We start from the raw sequence: 20,817 nt of genomic DNA, 5'->3' as shown, positions 1-20,817 counted from the left end.
TTTCTGAGGACAGGCACAGAGGAGGTGCACCTATCTGAGGGGAGCAGAGGTGGAGAACTCTTAGTTGAGACCTGCAGCACAAACAGGAGCAAGTCAGGTGTGTGCATGTCTGGGGTATGGGGTGAAGTGGGGGATGGAGGGAATTGCATATGGCCCAGTCCACAAGCAAGGGAGTGCCTTGGGCATGTGAAGTAGATCCAGGCAGGAATTGATGCTCCATGTCAGAAAGGGTAAGAATGTCAGGGATGTGTGGGCCGAACAATGTGGTCTGGGCTTTGTGCTAGGAGTCCGGACCCACTGAAAGACCGTACATACAGCACACTGGAGAGGGCACAGGGACTTATTAGGAGACTTCCACATAATCACAACAAAAAGGAGCTATCACTGTCATGGGAAGATGTTGAAAATGGGTGGACTGAAAGTCACTGAGGAAGAAGAATCCACAGGATGCCCTGTGGTTGAGGGCCTGGGCTTTGGGGTTGGTCAGATCTCAGTCTGAATCCTGATCCTGCCACTTACAGTATGGTGATCTTGGGTGTCATTTAACAACTTTAAGCCTATTTCCTGGTCTATAAAATGGCCATGATAATCGTATATACCACACAGGTAGGACTCAAATGGGAATATACAGAATGTGATGAAAACAGTGTCTGACACATTCAATGACACTTTCCAGTATGTATGAGATATGATTATTTTTGGTTATAAGAGAGGTACTCCTTCCTGAACTCCTCTTTGCCCATATTCCTCTTTCAGATTTAGGGACAACATTCCCTAGCACTTCTGTATCACCTCCACTGAATTTTGAGCTCCTAGAGGACCTGCATCCTCAGTACCTAAAAAGATGCCTTGCACATTGCAAGCGCCAAGTGGGCACGTGTAGAATAGTTCAGTAAACCAGGCAGCCAGCCAATAGAACAAATATTTTTGAAAAAACTATAATTTTGAAGACTAGTTATGATAAGGTGTGTATAGAATTATAGAATACTTTCTTTATCTCCCTTTTATTTTGTGGTATTGGGGATTGAACCCAGAGGCTCTCTATCACTGAGTCATACATACCCCGCCCCCAAGCCTTTAAAAAATTTTGTTTTGAGACAGGGTCTTGCTAAGTTGCTGAGGCTGGCCTCAAACTTGGGATCCTCCTGTCTCAGCCTCCTGAGTCCCTTACAGGCTTGTGCCATTTCACCCAGCTTAAAATGTGTATAAAAGAAGTTAGGTATCATAATAAAAAAAATTGTATCTAGAAATGGTTATAATTGGCAGATTTGTGCTTGAATATAGGAAGAAGGAAAATTAACATAGTTTTTAAGGTCGAGGGGTTATGAGTGGATTTTGAAGAATGCCCTCTCTGATTAATGTTCTCAGTACAGTGAGCATGTGGGTATCAGCCCATGGGGCACCGTTACCTCTCTGACTCGTGGACAACCTCCAGGTTCTTTGAGCTCTCGGTGGGCTCCTTGACCATTATGTTGGTTTCCCAGCGCTGGTCTCCAGATTCAAAGAGAAAAAGCTTTCCTGTATCAGTGCCAACAATGACCTTGTCTTCAGCCACCCAGGCATGGGCTAGATAGTTTTGGATATCTCCTCTCTGAAAATTGGTTTGCTTTAGGGTTCCCTCAGCAAAACGCAGAAGCTTAAACATTCCATTTCCAGTGACACAAACCTGAGTGTTATCCTGGGGATTAATGCTCACCTGCAAAAAGTAAGAGAATAATAGCAAAAGATATATAAAAACTAACCTTAATGGAATTATTTCCAACTTTTCAAATTAATACTTATTTCAGGTAGTTCAGAAGCTCCCTTACACATCACTAAGTCAAGGAATTTTATACCATGTTTGATGAGGGCACACATGTGTATCCACGTAGATGTAGGGCCCATGAGTTCCACAAAGAAAATCTTCAAAGGTGAAATGCAGAATGAGCATGTTCCAACAATAATCAAACTCTGTGCCAACAAAATGGAATGAAGCTCAGTGTGAAGAGCGGTGACAGTGATTGGGAGACCAGTGCCTGAGCTTGGGATCCCTGATAACTTCATGGCTGTGGCATGATTGGTGCCTGGGAAAGTTTCTGTGCAAAGGTGCAGGATGCTGGGTTGCTGTGGTAATGCCCTTCATGGGGAGTCTCCATGCTAGAGCTTATCAGCTTCAACCTTGCTCTAAGGCCCACAGCTCCTGGGAATAGAGGAATTCTCTTGCTAAGACAACCACCATGTTTTACCAGCTCTGCTGCTCCTGAACCTGCCGCATAATAGTAACTTTAAACAATGGATTTTCTTGAGAGCTACACAATGCTCCTATAATTGTAGAATGTAACTGAGGAATAAGCTGCATAATGTTGCTAACTCTGTAACTTTCATGAATACAAAGAATAATGCTTGCATAGTCTTTAATCTAATTAATGATGTGTGTGTATGTATGTGTGTGTGTGTATATATATATATGTATATATATATATATATATATATATATATATATATATATATATATATATTAAAGATTGCTGGCGTAATTCTTTAGACCTGCTTCTCCATCAGAGAGTAATGCTCCACCCAATCCCAGGTGTCAATTTCATAATCTGAGTTTGTGAGTCTTATTTCTTCCAATCTCCCATCACCCCTCACTGGAACCTGCTATTTTGGCTGCGCTGGTCACGGCAGCTCAGCTAGAAATGGAGAAATGAGGGCTGGTCAGGTGTGTGCACATGTCTAGGGGGATGGGGTGGAGTGGGAGGATGGAGGGAATTGCCCTGTCCATGGAGGAAAGAAATCACCTATGAGGAGAATCTGCATGGTCTCCCACCAACTGAGTTTCCTTCCCTAGAGGCTCTATCCTAAAATACTCTAATGGGCAGGCAACCTGCTCTCCTCACTAGGCATGGAGCAACTTGCAGGGCTGTGTGTGGCTTCTTCATCTCTGTATTCCCAGCTGGGTTCATAGTGGGTATCCAATAAATGTTCAGGGGATCTACTTGAGAGGGGATGCTCTCTGCACGGAGCAGGGATGCCTCCTCAGGCCTCACTATGGTGAGCCTTTGGTTTGATTCTAAGATCACCAAGCAAACTTCTGATTACTAATTTCGCCTCTAACCTTCTCTGTATTAGGAATGAAATACACTGGATAAATGATGTGAGTTTTCTGGTTGTGATGTCAATCTCCTGTGAGATGAATAATTTAGGCTTGAGATGCTAATTGATTAGCTAGTATCTCTGGACATAAACAGAACTGAGATCTTGTAAAACTGAGTACAGGATCCTAGACTGAACCAAGATAAAACCTAAGAGGCAACGAGCTTCCTATGAGTCTTCTTTATTTTTCTCTCAAAGTATAATCAAGAATTGTTACCCATATAACCACAATTTCACTGAAAGCTTCCTAAAATATACCATTTTGCACTGCATTCTTGAAATCTTCCTGCTGCCTAGGAAAACTGCTGGAAATGACCAAAGGGCTGGGGGAGAGCAAGAAAGTGAGCCTGTTTTAAAAATTCACCTCTGGGCCTAACCTGTAACCAGAAAGCAGTTCTAGGTAGAGGAAAGAAGACAGGAGCTGGAGTCAGGGAAAATCACCTGTGTGATTTTGGATGAATTATTTAATCTCTTGGAGCCTCAGCTCTCTCATCTGTAAAATGGGAATAATAATTTTGCATTCCTTATATAAAATTATATATATATATATATATATATATATATATATTCCTTGTGAGACCAAATATATATATATATATATATATATTCCTTGTGAGACCAAAATTTTTAAATGCATGTAAGAAATATATACTATGGTACAAAACAAGGATTCAATAAAAGACTGCTCTTACTATTCTATGAGCTACATGATACCTGTTATACTAGGAGGTACCTGGTAGACAGGGTTGTTCTGAGTGTCAGTTCTAATAATGGCCATTACTTTCTGCTTTTCCCACAGCCAATAGACAAGGTTTGATTCTGGAGGTGATGTCTGAGTCAATAGATATTTGGAGTCTGGAGAAAAGGCCATGCTGATAAATTTCTGAACTGGAAAGTCAAAAGTATTAAGGACTTTGCGCTTCCGGCACGGGATGGATGACAGCTCATAAATGGTGATGACAGGTTTCTCCTGCACAATCTCGGAGATGGCGAGGTACCGCCGATTGGGGCTGATGGACAAGGCCAACATGCCCTGACTCTTGTCTGAGCCTGCAAACAGAGGGAAAAGGGGATAGTGAGGGTAAGTTGTGCTTTCACCAGTGACACTGCTGACAGAGGAGAAAGGTGCACGAACACCTAGTTATCAGTTCCTGGCCATCCCTCCGTACAACTACTCCTGGGGGGTTATGAAAATGATCAGATGGGCACCTCACTGAGGATGAGGTGGGAGAAGTCAAGGAACCCTTTGTGAAGGAAGAGGAGTTGGGATGGAGGATGAGATATGTGGTGGCAAAAGTTGGAGCAACGTTGTGGAGGTGACAAAGAGTAGAGAGCTGTGGGGGAATTGGTAGCAGCAGGTATTGCTGGAGAAATGTATGTGAGTCAGGATGACCAAAGATGGATCCAGAAGAGAGGAACAGGTCCAATCATAGAAGCTTTAGTGCTCTGAGTGGCCAGCACTCAACACTTTTAAAGGCCGGGATATTAACTCAGCCTCTCTTATATTTAGGTGATCTAGGTGACATTTTAGTTATGAGATGGATGCAGAAGTCTGCTGAAGTGGTTTTATGATAAAGCTTTATGTTTTCTTGAAGATCAAGGGCAGATGCATTCTATCCCCCTTCTCCTGGAATATAGAGGTAATGTCTCAAGATATAGCAGTTTTCTTGCATTCACAAAGTAATGAGCATGAAAATGAAAGCTGTGGTCCTCTAGAAAGCAGACCCTGAGGCAAAGATTAAAATGTAAATCTTTTTTTTCAGGAAATTCAATGAGGGCCACATTGCAATTTTCATGGGCCCTAGACACTTTTGTTTGCATATGTCCCTTCCTCCATAAAATAGTACAAATATATTTATTTTTCTACACCATTTAAAAAACACATGCAATCACACATTTGATGACTGCATTAATATAAAGATGAATATGATTCGGGCTGGATTCACTCTTATATATTCATTATTGTTATATTTACTTTTTCTTATTTTAAAACAAATTTAAAACATGTTCATGGGCCCCTAAAGGTATTGTGAGCCCTAGGCACTGTGCATAGTGGAAAAGTCTTCTGTGGGTGTGGGGACCCGGGCAGGGAGGATGTGTGAAGCAGGAGAAGATGCGCTAGGAAGTGATGGGCTAGGTCCCCGTCTGATGGACTCCATGCTGGGAGGGTCACAGCAAGTTGCCCAGCACATGGAACTTTTCTGGAAGAGCTGCAGGCAATAAGGGAAGCTCAGAGAAGAACCAGGTTTCAGGGTCATTGAGAACTTTGCCGATGATTTTGGACTCCACCTGGGAAGCAATGAAAGCCACTAAAAACTTTTAGGAAAGGTCAGACAGGTGTATAGAAAGAGCCTCTGGCAGCCAGATGGAAGGCAGCCCTGGAAGGGATGAGAGTAGCCAGCAGGTTATTTGTAGAAGCGAGAGGTGAGGGTGCAATACACTATAAGGTGGCAGTAGGGGTGAAAGTAATGGGAGGAGGGGAGATTAGAGAAACGCCAATAGGTAGAACCAGTAGGATTTAGTGACTGCTGGAGTGAGGGAGAAAAATGAGAATGAATTCAGGTGACGGGGACGAGTGGGACCCCTGGGATAGAATTTAGACTGAGGGAGTTAGGGGTGACGGTGAAGACTATGCCCCATGACTCGCTTACACATCCCATTCACATACTTAATATTTATGTGTATTTGCTCCCAGCTTTTTACAATTTTTTTAAGCTTAAACCTTTAATTCATCTTGGACCCATGATGATAAAAAATATGAAGTGAGGATATAAAGTGGTTCCCATTTCTTAAACACCTAGTCAGTTGTCCCAGCACTAATTAATAATGAACGAATATATTAAAGTTATATTTTTACATATATAGCATTGGGGTTCTAGAATATTTACGCTAGGACAACATGACTTTTGTAGTCATATCTTTATCATGAGTTTGAATATCTGGCAGTTTGATCTTTAGGAAATAGCAGGAGAAAAGAAGAAATGAGAATTGGATTTTTGATACAGTGCACAAGGTATATTGTGAGGCATGTGGGTAAAGAGGCCTAAAAGTTAGATATGATTCTAAAGCTCAGGGCAGAGGGTGGGACTAAAAACTCAGATTTGAAATAAAAGGCCTGGTGAGAAGCTAAAGCTGGGAGCATAAGATTGCCTAGAGAAGATGAAGGAAAACTCACTCCTCCTGGGTTCCTTATTTTAGGTGGTCTTCTAGCAATAGCCCTTAGCAGGGGATGGAATCCAGGGACCACCTGGCATTTGCATTGCATTTTCTATATCACGTTCCAGGTACCCAGGACTCTGGAATTCTCTGCCTAAATGGTCCTGAGTCTACCGATAAGACCAGCATTGGCTCTTTCCTAGGTCAGTCTCTACCATCAGAGAAGTCCTAAAGATGTTCAAAGGGTGACTGTTTACAGGATATATGGGCAGCATTTAAGTGTACAGCTGAGAGGACCCACACATATGAAGGAGGTCCTGCTGATATAAAATGGAATTCAGAGCAGAAGAGATGTGGTATAGGTAGGAAGTGTGAGAATATGAGCATAATAACTGAAATGATCATCTCAACGGATATACTAAATTGTAGGCTAGATATGGCTGAAAAGAGATTCAATGAAGCCAAGAGATAAATACCAAGAAAAGAGTTTAAAAACATGGAGGGTTAGAGTTGAGATGGTCTGGAATTCTTGGAGATAACAGAATGAAAAAGGTACTATATTCCAAAGTGACAATTGTTAAAAACTCTCTAGAATCACTGCGAGATGCCTACCCTTGGATCCAAGAATCCCTAGGAAGATTAGAAAGGGAAAATAAAACCTACACATGTAATAAAAACAGACACAGAAAACTTCTTAAAAGCATCCAGAAAAACAGACTGATCATCTATAGATAGAAGACCCAATGGCTAATGGCTTAACCACAACAAGAAAACAGAAGTAAAAAACAATGCAGCAAAAACTGCAATGTGCTGACAAAAATTCTATACCTGGCCAAATTCTCTTTCAAATATGAGGATGAAATTAAAGTAATTTTAAATTAACAAAATCTGGGAGCATCTACCATTAACACATCATCACTAACTGTAGAAGGAAAATGATTGCAACTGGAATATCTGATTTCTAAAGAGTCATGGTGGGGGAAAAAAAGAATCATGGTGGGCAGAATTCACTAAACTTGAGAGCAAATATAAATAAATGTCTATATAAAACAATGACTGATTTAATATTAGAAATCCATATAATCTTATGGAAATATAGAAAGTGCATGCAATAAAATTCAGTATGTGTTCATTGGGGGAAAAGCATAGCAATCTAGAAAATTAAAGGATTTTCCTTAACTTGATAAAAGACATTGACAACTGCCTGCAGTAAACATCCTTCTGTGTAACAAATATTGAAATAATTCCTTTTAAGAGTAGAAGCATGACAAGGATGTTCTCTTTCATTGTCCCTATTCAACTTTGTCAGGAGGTGCTTGCCAGTACAGTGACACAAGAAAAAGAAATAAAACCATCATTTTTTTTTTGTAGATAATATGACACTCTACGTAGAAAACCCCAAAGAATCTACAGATTTGTTATTAGAATTAACAACAGTTGAGCAAATATGTTAGACATAAAAAAGCCAACTATATTTAGTACGGTTTATTCTAACAGAATATTACCTGATGTTTGGTAAATCTGACTTCACTAAAACTAAGAATTTCTGTGCATCAAAAGATAACATGGAGGAGAAAAATTCAAGTTCCAGATTGGAATGATTAGTACATAGACAATACAAAGTATGTCATTAAATCAATAAGGAAGTTACTAAAACAAAACAAAACAAAACAAACAAAAAAAAACCCCTCAAGCCCCATGAAGAACAATAGAAAAATGGATTAAAAAGCTTGAATGAGACATATAACACAAGGGTAAGTAGGAGTAGTCTGTAAATATGTGAAAAGATACTAATTTGCATTAAAAATAGAGAAAGGCAAACTAAAATCACAGTAAGATACCTCTTCTCAAGCATTAGACTAGCAAAAAATGAGAAGTTGAACATGACAAAGGGTTGGTAAAGTTGTGGAAGAATGAGGACCCTTATGCATTGCTGGCACTAAGGGTCCTCATTAATTTCATTCCTGGATGTTTATAGTGGTAACATTTATAGTGGTAACATTTCTAATAGCAAATAGCTGTTATTTCCCCAATGCCCCTCAAGCCTAGGGTGGGTATATAAATATATATTTGAGACATTATATTCAGAGATTGGAATACTTGCTACAATAAAATGAACTCAGTTATATGTATCAAGATGCATGAATCTCAAAAGCATGATGTTGAACAAAAGAAGAAAGTTACAGGCTACATACATTATGATTCCATTTAAATAAAATTGGAAAATAGCAAAAATAAAAATATATTTTGCATAAAGTCACACATGTATGTAATAAATGCTGTATGGAAAATAATTACAAAATTCAAAATGGGGGTGTGTGGGGATGGGAAAGAAGTACTGGAACTGACAATGTTCTATATATTATCTTGGATGGTTCATAGATTTTCATGTAATAGTAATTCTTTATTACATATATAGAGTATATACTTTTATATGCACATATCATAATAAAGCGTTCAACACAATAAAGAGTGGGGAAAAAGAGTGGATTGAATTGTCATAAATATCACTGACAGAATGAATGAGAACAAAAAATGTAATGTCATACAAATATTTTTTTGTGGGTGACTAAGGGTAAAATTTTCTGTCTTCATTGTACCAGGATTTAAAAGGTGTATTGAAGATGGTGTATTTTGGAAAACTTGTGTTTACAACTCCAAAAGGGGGTCTGGTGAGGACAAAGCCAATGACACTGAAGATGCATAAAAAGAGATCTAAAAAATATTGTTTTCCTGAAATTACAATGCAAAAATACTTCAAAATTAATATTAATTTTGTTAAATTTAACTATGGTTCTTTTTTTTTTTTTTTTTTTTTTTTGCTTCTTGGTTTTTTCTTTTTCTTTTCATTGTTGTTGTTCTTTTTTGTGCTGCTGAGGATTGAATCCAGGCCTTGTGCATGTGAGGGAAGCACTCTACCAAATGAACTATATCCCCAGCCCAACCGTATCTTTGATTGCTTTATAATAAATAATGCAAGTTGATTTTTAGTTCTTCTAACTTTATAAAACTGTAATATTCCAGTTGTCATAAACTGTCTTTCCAAACGCGGTTTTGAGATTACAGAGTTCTATTTGGCACGAGCCGTTAATGTATACGTCAGGATGTTAAGGATTTTACCTGGAATGAATTTTTGCCACTTCTGATCCACATTGTACTTCACACAATGATTTCCTGAAGGATATATAATAATCTGTTCATCGAAGAAAAAAATATTGTTGGCCACGTGGGCTCGAAGACCAAAAACATGCAGCCACTGAGCTACGACGGTAGACATGATCCCTTGCCAGAGTTCTGCTAAAGACCAAGCAGCGGGTCAGAGCAGAATAAGTGCATCGCCCCGCCCCACCCAGGACACGCCCCTGGCCCCGCCCCCGAGCCCTCCTCCTCACCTCGGGGCGCCCCCCCAATCTGTCCGGCCCCCTAGGGCTCTTTCTCCCCTTTCCTTTTCTCCCTTGCACGTTCAGCTCCTCCTGACGACCTCAGGGACCTCTCCCACCTTTCGCTTTTTCACTCAGGCTCAGCAGACCACGCACGTATCCAGAGGTGCTACCCCTAGGGATTCCAAGCAGCCCGGGCACTTCCAAACGTCGCAGCAGTTCCTATGGCAACCACAAACCGGAAGTGTGGCTTGTAGCCGGAAGCGGAAGTCCCGATCGAGGAGCTGAGCACGGTCTGTGAGTTGTTGGTGCTGGTGTGGCTTGGGCGCACGTGGAGCTGCGAGTGTGAGTGGGTGCTGAGCGCAGCATCCGCGGCGACGGTCTCCCCCGCCAGTCCGGCGGGCCTCGGGCTACCCTGCGCTTCCCGGTAGGCTCGGGTCGGGCGTGCGACGAGATGGACACTCCCCCGCTCTCGGGCTCGGACTCGGACTCGGATTCTGATGATTCTCTTGTCACGGACAGAGAGGTATGTCAGCAGAGCTCGCCGATCGGGGCGCGGAAAGAGGGGCTCTTACTCCTCTGATACTGACCGCCACTGTGTCTTGCAGTTGCAGGATGCGTTTTCCCGCGGACTCCTGAAGCCAGGCCTCAATGTCGTGCTAGAGGGGCCAAAGAAGACTGTGAATGACGTGGTAAGCGCGGGCGCCGGGCAACTGGTACTCGGAAATGGGATGCGCACCAGGCAGTGTTGTGTTTGGAGACTGATTCTTGTCCCAGGAAGATGCAACCTGCCCAAAGCCTAGAGGGTCGATTTTCTGTCTGGGTATTTGGGTGTAGCACTTTTCTTATTGGGTTTGTGCGTGGGAGAGACAAACTCTTGCTTTTCTTATGAGCTCAGTGTCTGAATTTCCTAGAATGGCCTGAAACAGTGTTTGGCTGAATTCAAGCGGGACCTGGAGTGGGTTGAAAGGCTCGATGTGACCCTGGGTCCGGTGCCAGAAATTAGTGACCCTCAGCCTACACCTCAGAACAAAGACCAGAAAGCTGTTAATCCAGAAGATGATTTCCAGCGGGAAATGAGTTTGTATGTTTATTTTCCACTATGGGAGAAGTTGGGGGTCCTTGTGCTAGAGAATAAGGGAGAGAGGGAAGTAGTGAGACTGCACTCTCTGGATCCCCAGGGAGTTAGCACATGTTTGGGAATGGGAAGACTCTTCCCTAGAGGAGGAAGAGCTAAGGGATTCTCCTTGGTTGAGAGAAGAGCTCTCTGGTCTACTAGTCCTGATTTTAAGTCCAATTTATAGATTATTTTGAAATATTCACTTGTAAAGCTTATGTGTGTGCACATGCAGTTAGTTATTAGAACAAACTTTGTTTATGAGAGGGGGGCTTCCTGACTGTTCTTTGTTTAGTAATTATATAAAAATTCATAATTGACATTAATTTGTGTGTTAATTGGCACCTTTAGAGTGGTCATTCTTTTAAACTGCTAACTTATTTTTAGCAAAACTTCTCTCCTTTAAAATAATGGTGTACAGTGAAATCTTTCTAAGATGCCAAATTAATAAGGTTTCATTCCCACTTTTGTGTGTTTATTCATTTGTTCTTGTTAGTGAAGGTCAGATGTTGAGTGCTTCTCAGCTTGAAAAACTCATGAGAGGCAGTGAGAAGGAATGAAAGCCTTTCTCCCTCATCTCATTTCACATTTTGCCCATAATCTCAGCTACCGCCAGGCCCAGGCTGCTGTGCTTGCAGTATTACCCCGCCTCCATCAGCTCAAAGTCCCTACCAAGAGGCCAACCGATTATTTTGCAGAAATGGCTAAGTCCGATCAACAGATGCAAAAGGTAAGAAATGTTTTTGTCTGGAAAGCCAAGGCTTTGTACTGAAGTATATTCAGCTGGCCTATCTCTTGTAGTGTTTTAGAAAGAACTATAAACCCAATATTGCGGAGCTGGTTGTCAAAGACATTTATTATCTCTTTCAGAGATTTTCTACTTTAGATTTATGGTTGTTACCACCCATTAGATAAATATAAGAATGACTTTTTCCTAATTTAAATAACTAAGGAGAAAGGAAGTAGTATAAAAATGGTCCTAAAGTTAAGATGGCTTTCATATTTCCTAGTTGCCATGACACGGTGTACAGAGAACACAGCACAGTTGTTCTGGTGCTTCTATTGCCAGGAAGCAATGCTATCACTTGTAAATACATTTTCTTCTTGGGCCCTCACTTTTCTGTAAAATGACAGATTAATATGTGGCTCAGATACAATATAATTTAGAGTTAGGTAGCACTTGGTCCTCATTTTAACTTTGAAGGGGGGAGAATTACCAACACTGAAGCAAGGTTATATTTAAATGGATCCCCTGGTATCAAGTTAGATGTTAAGGAACTATTGGTGGTACCCAGAGAAGCTAATCTAGAGACCAGCCCAGACATGTCTCTTGTTTATTTGTAGTGATATCTTATCCTTCAACTGAAATGTGTATGTTTGATGGAAGAGGGTGGGTATTAGATATCTGCTGGAGTTTTTTTTTTTTTTTTTTTTTTTTGTCTGTGTGGCCTGTTAGAGAAGGGCACTGAGGCTGCATGCAGGCTTAACCTTTGTACAGACAGTGGGCATGGGGAGAAATTGGTTTTCTTTCACGGATGACAACTTTTGTGTAATGGAACAAACAGCACACTGGGAGTAGGAAGTCACTTTTAAGCTCTGGCCCCACCACTGATACTTTTGTGTTCTTGGGCAAAGTGCTCAGCCTTTGGGCCTCCTTGTCTTCATATGTGAAACACGGGTCAGAATAGATGATTTATAGGTTCCATGGTATACACTGTTCTCTGTTCTTGTGCACCCTAAGTAGATCTGACAACCTTTTGCATTTTAGATTCGACAGAAGCTGCAGACTAAACAGGCCGCCATGGAGAAGTCTGAAAAAGCTAAACAACTGCGAGCACTTAGGAAATATGGAAAGAAGGTGAGAAAGAAAATGTGTAAGGAATAGAACAAGACCATATTGTATGTGAAATCAGATTGCCAGGGTCTGATTTGGTTCCAGGCCTTGAGGGTGTTTGATCATGTGTTATCTCACAGTGGATTGTGTGCAGTGCCAGGACTAGGGTGGTAAGGGCAGGTGAGCTGACAGCTTCTCTGGGCTTTGATCTTCACATCTGAATAGTAATGGGTTGAGTTCAAATCGGTGGTTTCCATACCTGATCTCTCAGCAAAATTACTAGGTGAAAATTTTTGAAACATTTCCATGCTTCAGAGTTTCTGGGAATCTGTATACTTTCTCCCATGCCCCCCAAAAGCTTCTCAGGTGCTTTTGATATGCATCTTGGACTCACTGACCTTGATTTTCCTGGTCTGAGGAAAAAAAATGGTACACATGTTTTTGACTATGATTATCTGAGTTCTAATGTAAAACAAGATTAGGCTTTCTGTGAAACTGTTCTCTACTTCCTCTTTATTGTATAGTCATGTAAGAAAGATGACAGGTATTATAGTTAAGGTTGTGGGAAGGAATGAGTGAGGAGGATTCACATGGGAGTTAAGGCTTTGTCAGAGTATTTTGGACATAACCCTTGTGATCTGGGCATGGAGCCACTTGGGGTAATTTTCGGATAAATCCTCAGCAGAGGAAGAGGAGACTAACATCCTGTCCTCTGCTAAAGATCAGCTGTGGATTTAGTGTTTCTTTGATCTGGAGGTGGGTGGTTAACATTATCTCAAACATACTGGCAATGGCTTTATTGAAAGCAAAGCTCAGCTCATCTCACTTTCTAATTTGAGGATACCAGTGTGCAGTGGTTTCCAATGTGAGGTGATTTTGCTTCCAGGGAACATTTGTCACTGTATACACACATCTTTTGGTTGTCATATCTTGGAGTGAAGGGTGCTGCTGGCATCCAGTGGGTAAAAGGCAGGGATGTTGTTAAACATTCTGCGATTCACAGGACAGCCCCTGTGCCAAACAAAGAGTTACCCTGTCTAGAATGTCAGTAGTATTGAGATATAGAAGCCCTGCCTTAAAGTATATTATCTCCTTTTGTCTTTAAAGCTTTTTTCTGGGGAGTTTTTTTTTTTTTTTTCTCCCTTCTCTTTTTCTTTTAGTGCTTTCATGTCTAGTAACAGTGGGTTGGATATTTAATCTTTCCAAGTATGATCAATGAGAAAAATTAACTGTAGACCTAAACACGATCTGCAGGATTGTGTGAAGAAGTAAGAGTACAGACAGTGGAGTCAGGCTGCTGGCTTGTGCATCTCTGCTCTGCACATTCTTGCTATGTAACTTGAACAAGTATACCTTCTGTGTTTCAGTTTAATAGATAATAAGAATTTAAAGGTGAACTGAGAATATATAGAGAGCCCTTAGCACATAGATGTAAATGTTAAATGGTAGTGATATTAATCACAGCATGTGGTTGTGTGTTTTCTTATCACATTGAGAGAATGTGGACACTTGGAGTAATGATTTGAAATGGGTGTAACTGTCCTTGTTTCCATATCACAGGTGCAAACGGAGGTTCTTCAGAAGAGGCAGCAGGAGAAAAAGCATATGATGAATGCCATTAAGAAATATCAGAAAGGTCAGTCAAATATCTCTCTGCTAAGGATGAAGGAGAATGGGGATAGAGCATACCTGAGAGGTAATTTGAACATGGAGTGCTTTGAGTCTTCTTGATTGATGGGTAACAGTTGGACCTAAGTTCTGGGAATGGTATGGAGAGCAAGATGTGCTTCTTAAAATCAGTTTGGAAAATAACACCCTTATTTTGAGTTTTAAACCTTTCTTCTTTCTTAAAACATAATGGTGCTGATCAAAGTGCTTCTTCACTCATAGGCTTCTCTGATAAACTGGATTTCCTTGAGGGTGATCAGAAATCCGTCCCACAGGGCACAAAGGCAGCAGCTAAAGCCCAGCAGATGAAGAAAGGGTAAGAGGTTTTTGGTTTGGTTCTGTGCTGTGTAGTGGGTGGGAGGACCTTCACAGGAGTGGCCTCTGAGTTGAGAGAATGTAGCTGCAGATTAGACCCAACAATTATAGCCCCATGTGATGGGTCTTTTTATCTATATCAGCCTTTGAAGATGAAAATAAGGTACTTGGCTTATGTTAAGTGAACGCTGAAGCATCGTGTGGTTTCCCATCGCACAATGTGTTAGTTAAAAGCACACATCTAGGGGTCATATCTGGATTCTGCTGCTCATTAGGAGGGTAGCTTTGAGGAAGTCACTTGTTAATTGCCCATTTACTATAATGAAGAAAGGTGTGAGGTTATAGTACTGTGAATATTAAAGGGGAGAATGTTGGCTATTATTCTTCTTAGTCCACCTTTCTGTATACCTGCATACCAGGCCTGATGGGGGAATGATAATTTCCATAAAATACAAAAAAAACTATGATAGTAGGGAATAGTTTAGAAGCACATTTTAGAAGTTTCTTACATAGCCTGGTCGTGGCTGCCCGGAGAAGGATCCCATCTGAGCCTAGTGTGAGGAATAAGAATTGACCAGGAGAGTAGGAGAGAGAGAGGAAGGAGAAGGAACTCCAGTGAACAGAGGCATAGAGTCATGAGACAGCAGGTTGTGGATGAGGAACAGCCAGCATCTGGCCCCACTGGGAATGCAGTGGGAGGTGAGGAGTGGGGAGGCGGGCTGGGCTGAGCTGAGCTGAGCTGAGCTGTTATTCACTGTAGAGGAGCTTGGGCTTCATCCAGGAGGCAGTGGGGAGACACTCAGAGGCTTTACTGAGAATGATGAGCAGATCATACTCATGTTTGAAAAGATTACAGTGGCATTTGGGTCAGTGATGGACTTGAGGGAAGTGGAGACATGATTAGGTGTCTATTTCAAAAGTCCAAATGCACAGTTAATAATGCTGTACACATGCAGAGGATAGCAAGGAGAAAACATGTTGAAGAAGCATCTAAGAAGTCACATCAGCATGACTTAGTAACTGAAGTGGGTATTAAGAGTGAGTGTAGAGCCGGGCACGGTGGCGCAGGCCTGTAATCCCAGTGGCTTGGGAGGCTGAGGCAGGAGGATTGCGAGTTCAAAGCCAGCCTCAGCAAAAGCAAGGCTCTAAGCAACTCAGTGAGACCCTGTCTCTAAATAAAGTACAAAATAGGGCTGAGAGTGTGGCTCAGTGGTTGAGTTCAATCCCTGGTACCCTAAAAAAAAAAAAAAAAAAGAGTGAGTGTCTGCTGCCTGGGTGCCTGGGCAGATGGTAGGAGCTCTAGCCCCAAGGTGGAGCATTTACATAGGAAGTCTAGGAAGGGAGATGACATGATTTTGAATAGGCTGAATTTAATGACTTTAAAATTTATTACATTTGGATTTTGACTGCATCTTATATCCTTGAAAGGAATAGTAACAACTGAGGGTGGTTTAGCAAGACTAACTTAAAATAAAAAAGCTGTCCAAAGACATATGTCATATACAGATTCTATCCTATGTTTTTTTTTGTCTTCCTGCTCTGGGGGTTAAAACCATAAATAGATGAGGTAATTTATAAAAATGCAGGGCCAAGGATGGAGTTGTGGTGGAGTTGTGCAGAGCTGTACAGAAAGGAACTGGAGAGTATCTTATCATCAGGCCATAAGGTCATCAGGGGTTACAGTGCTGCAGTGACCTGTAGGACCCCCTTTCTCCAGGCCCAGTGCCAAGCGACGATACAAAAACCAGAAGTTTGGTTTTGGTGGAAAGAAGAAAGGCTCCAAGTGGAACACTCGTGAGAGCCATGATGATGTATCCAGCTTCCGGGCCAAGACAGCCCATGCCAAGGGCCCCAAGAGGCCTGGAAAGAAAGGAGCAAATGTAAGTGGTGGGGGTATGCAAATCAGGGTAGGCTCCATCTCCTCTCCCCGTAAACCCACTTTCCTCATCTGCCTCTTCTCACCCTGGGGCAGAAGATCAAGTGCTGTGTTGACCAGATGTGATTTTTTTTCTTTTTTTTGGTGTAGAAGAGACCTGGAAAACGAACGAGAGAGAAGATGAAGAGCAGAACCCGCTGAACAGCCTCTTTATACAAAGAACAAAGCAAAAGGCATGAAGCCTTGGAATTTCAAAGTACATTGGTTTCTTTTTGTTTAAAAAAAAAAAAAATCAATGAAATGTATACTCTTGGACTGAAAGATTTGGAAGTGACTTTGCATATTAAATAATATTCCTATTTATTAATAATTTAGACTTTGAGCCTTTTTATTACTATAGGTGAAGATTTAAACTCTGCCTCTCATTTTCTCTTTCCAGTCCTTCCAAATAATTATATCACAATCACTGGTTGTAAAGGGAGGTGCGTTGTGATCACATTCCTGTTTTGGTTGTTCCTTGGTTATTGATCACCTAGACATTTTTCTCCTGCCTAATTTTCCTTCTGTGTTCTTAGTTCTGTCAGATGCTTTACCATTTTATCCACCTTCTGCTGCAGGTCTTGGCTCCACTACTTCTCAGATCCCACAGTTTCTTAGCTTACACCTCTTTTCATTCTGTATCATTTTCTGGTATCTTCTTAAGAAAAGGAGTATAAGAGGTAAACTTTATCTCCCCATGTTTCTGAATTACTTCTAATTTAGCTGGTAACACTTTTCCCTTAAAGTGTTGAAGATCCTCTTTGGATCTGGCATCTCTTATTCTCACTTCCCTCTGGAAGGTTTTCTTCTCCCTGAAAATATGAAATTTTATGGTAACATGTCTTGCTGTGGGCATATTTTTGTTCTTTGATTAGAGAGTTTAGAACGATTCATATTTTTCCATTCTGCAAAATCCTACTAGGTAACTTCTCAAGTAGATGGCCATTTTTCTTTGTTCTGATTCTGGAATTTGTTAGTCAAATGTTGAACCTTTTCTAATTACTTGTAGGTTTGCATTTTGAGTCTAATTTGAAACATTTCTTTCTTTTTGTGTCATCATTTTATTGAATATTTATTTTAGCTTTCCTTTTGCCCCTGAAGGGTTATTCTCCAATTGATTCTTTTTATATCATTTTACATTTCTATAGTTGGAGTACCTTATCATGTCATAAATTATAGGTCAAGTTTTTTTTAAATTTTTTTGTAGTTGTAGATGGATGGGATGCCTTTGTTTATTTTTATGTGGTGCTGAGGATCAAATCCAATGCCTCACACATGCTAGGCCAGCACTCTGCCACTGAACTATAGCCCCAACCCTGGTTCAAGTTTTTTATAAAAGTTTTCTTTTGTTCCTTCATTCTATTTCCTTAACCCCCACTTGTGCATTTTGCTTTTCCTTTTTCTTTTTTAAAAAAATTCAATTTTACTTTTATGAGTACCATGGTGTTTCAGTACATGTATACATGGTATACTGATCAAACCAGAGCAGTTCATGATTTTAATCTCATTATTATATTGTGTATTTGGAGCCTTCAAAGCCCTTCCTAGTTAATCATAAAATAGGTAAGAGGTTATTGTGAACTGTAGTCACTACCCAGTGCTGTAGAACACTAGAAATTACTTCTCTCTGCTGTGTTTTTGGTACCATTATTTAACTTCCCTCCAATCTTTGCAGCATGTAGTAATCACTGTTTTATATTTATTTTGATTTTTTATTTTGTATTCACATATGAGAGAACATTCTGTATTTGTCTTCTCTCTTTTGCATGTTGAGCAATAGTGTTATAGAAATTAAAAACTTGGACTATTGGGTTTTGTTGCTTACTTCCTATTTGACCTTTGTCATGTTATCTGACAAAATGTACACAATATAGTAACTATGTCTTTGGATTTCTGTCAGTGTTAATATATGTAAAACACCTAGAACATTGTATACCGCATAATTAAGCAATAATCTTGATAATCCACTCCTTCCATGCCCAATAATCCTGTTGTTTCCCTTGTTTAGGGTTATTTTCTTGGTGTGGTTTATTAGTTCATTTTGTTGCTATAGCAAAATAACTGAGGCTGGGTTCTTTATAAAGAATAAAAAGTTTACTCAGTTGGATTTAAAGACTGAAAAGTCCAAGATTGGGCAATGACCTTATCTGTACAACCTATGTGGAGGGCCTCAGCTTGTGGAATCATGGTGAGAAGCGATCACATAACATGACACTAGCCTCAGAAATTCAGGTACTGTTTTGTTCTTTTATAACAACTTAGTTCTGAGAACTCCTCCAGAACTCCCTTGAGAGGGAAATACTCTACCGAATCCCCTTGTACTGGGTCCCACTTCAAAGGGATCACCACCTTTTTATACTGCCAGAATGGGGACCACCCTCTAGCACATAATCATTTGGGGGACAAATCACATCCAAATTAGAGCAGGTAGCTTGCTGTCTGATGAGCCTTGGTTGTCTGGATTTGGGAGATGGTCCAATGTTGACTGGAAGCTATGCAGAAGCTGTATGTAGGTGGGCAGGCCAATTTAGGTGCTGGCCTTTCTTTGGGTGGTAAGCTCTTTTACCTGTCTATACCTGTTAGGAAGTCATACTTTATTTTTATGGAAACTAGAAATATCTGAGAAGTATATTCTTGAGCAGATTTTAAAAATATTTTGTGATACCGTCACTGGTACAAAGAACAGTTCTATTTTCATACAATATTGAGTTTCTAGAGCAAAATTAATTTAGTTTTCATAAGCTAATTTCAGCTAGCAAAATTCTGATCACACAGCTCATGTTTTCAGAAGACAAAAGGGAAAAGGGTTAATGTGGAGTAAATTCAAATAGGGAGCCTCAGAAGCAGGTAGACACTTTGAATTATGTGTGGACCCTGTTAAGAGTCTAAAGAAAGGATACAGTATGCACTGGTAAGACCAAAAGTAAGTTATTAGTGCTAAGTAGTTTTAAAGGGCTTGAAAACTATTTCCCTGCCTTTTGTCTTTCCTTCCTTTTTTCTTTTTTGCCTTTTTAATTTTACAAATGGAATCCCTTGCATTAGTCTCAGAACTGTCCTCTAGAACTCATTGGCACCAGTTCTATATCTTTCCTGCCCTCGGAGTAAAGCATGATCAGGATTCAGGCAATATTATCCCTTTGTATTTCTTACTTTAAAGTACAGTCCCATGCATTGAGAGAGAGCAGTCCCTAATGCTGAGTACAGGCAGTTCTTTTCATGATTTAATATCCATGGATTGCAGTTATCCAGGTGCTGTTTAATATCAGCAGTGTCTCAACAAGACTGCTTTTCATTTACCAAAGTGTATCAACTGAGTAGTGAGTGGCCTAAGGTAGAGACAATCTCTGCTGGCTCTTCAGTCTACAAATCACTACATAAATAACTTATGCACAATAATCAGTGGTTATTCATCATTTCTTTCGAAGTCCATCTGTGATTGGTCACTATGCATCTGTTATTTATTTCATAGACACATGGAGAACAATGTGTATAATTGTGTTTTCTCCTTGTCTCAGCAGTGAACCCACACATATTTTAAAGGAGCAGATGATGGAAAGAGAATTGATCAGCAGAGATGAAGGTGCAGTTGGGCTGGGTTTGTGGCTCAGGTAGAGCGCCCGCCTAGCATGTGTGAGGTGCTGGGTTTGATCCTCAGCACCACATAAAGTGAAATAAAGACATAGTGTCCACTTATGATTAATAAATAAATAAATAAATAAATAATAAGTAAATAAAAATTTTTTAAAAAAGATGAATGTACAGTCAAGAAATAAAAAAATGATCAGGCTTGAAGTGAAATCTGAAAATAACACCACTGCAGTTACCGAAGCAGCAGCTGATACACTAGTGTTGTTCTGCTCTTCTGGAGACTAGATATGCAGCTTGAGAAACTTAGGGAAAGCAATCTACTGATATAAATGGGGAAAGATGAAAAGGGGGAAGGTGTTCCCCAAGAGGTGACACTGGCAAAAGCAACCTTTTTTTTGGCAGGAGTACTGTGGATGGAATTCAGGGGCACTTGACCAGTGAGCCACATCCCCAGCCCTATTTTTCATTTTATTTAGAGATAGAGTCTCACTGAGTTGCTTAGCAACTTGCTTTTTGCCGAGGCTGGCCCAGCCTCTCAAGCTGCTGGGATTACAGGTGTGCTCCACTGTGCCTGGCCAAAAGCAACTCTAGGAGACAACATTTCATTCCATGGAAAGCACAAGTGATAAGATGTTGGGACTTAGAAAGGACTAAGATGATTTGCCAAGGCTTAGAAAACATGCTTGGCTGAGGGGTGGAGTTCAGAACTAGA

General features: G+C 40.6%; 2 protein-coding genes across 2 annotated transcripts in view; one reads left to right on the top strand and one right to left on the bottom strand.

Annotated features, from left to right (window-relative positions):
* Window positions 1–9,568, bottom strand: part of Cfap57 (cilia and flagella associated protein 57) — a 69,837-nt gene extending 60,269 nt beyond the window's left edge. The window contains exons 1-3 of the mRNA XM_026397759.2: window positions 9,409–9,568; window positions 3,866–4,182; window positions 1,410–1,696 (exon numbers count right to left, since the gene is read on the bottom strand). Of these exons, the coding sequence (XP_026253544.1) occupies window positions 1,410–1,696; window positions 3,866–4,182; window positions 9,409–9,565 (761 nt within the window). The 5' untranslated portion in view covers window positions 9,566–9,568. The remainder of the gene's footprint in view (window positions 1–1,409; window positions 1,697–3,865; window positions 4,183–9,408) is intronic.
* A 407-nt stretch (window positions 9,569–9,975) lies between these two features.
* On the top strand, window positions 9,976–16,871 carry Ebna1bp2 (EBNA1 binding protein 2). Its single transcript, XM_077791528.1, has 9 exons — window positions 9,976–10,194; window positions 10,277–10,360; window positions 10,583–10,752; window positions 11,392–11,515; window positions 12,554–12,643; window positions 14,180–14,255; window positions 14,510–14,603; window positions 16,320–16,482; window positions 16,629–16,871. The coding sequence occupies exons 1-9, from the start codon at window positions 10,123–10,125 to the stop codon at window positions 16,677–16,679; spliced, it is 924 nt and encodes a 307-aa protein (XP_077647654.1). The 5' UTR covers window positions 9,976–10,122; the 3' UTR covers window positions 16,680–16,871.
* The last annotated feature ends 3,946 nt before the right edge of the window (window positions 16,872–20,817 follow it).

Source organism: Urocitellus parryii, chromosome 11, assembly GCF_045843805.1.
Source record: "Urocitellus parryii isolate mUroPar1 chromosome 11, mUroPar1.hap1, whole genome shotgun sequence".
NCBI classification, from domain to species: Eukaryota; Metazoa; Chordata; class Mammalia; order Rodentia; family Sciuridae; genus Urocitellus; species Urocitellus parryii.
The sequence above is the reverse complement of the archived record's forward strand: the minus strand, read 5'-3'. Positions and strand labels throughout refer to the sequence as shown.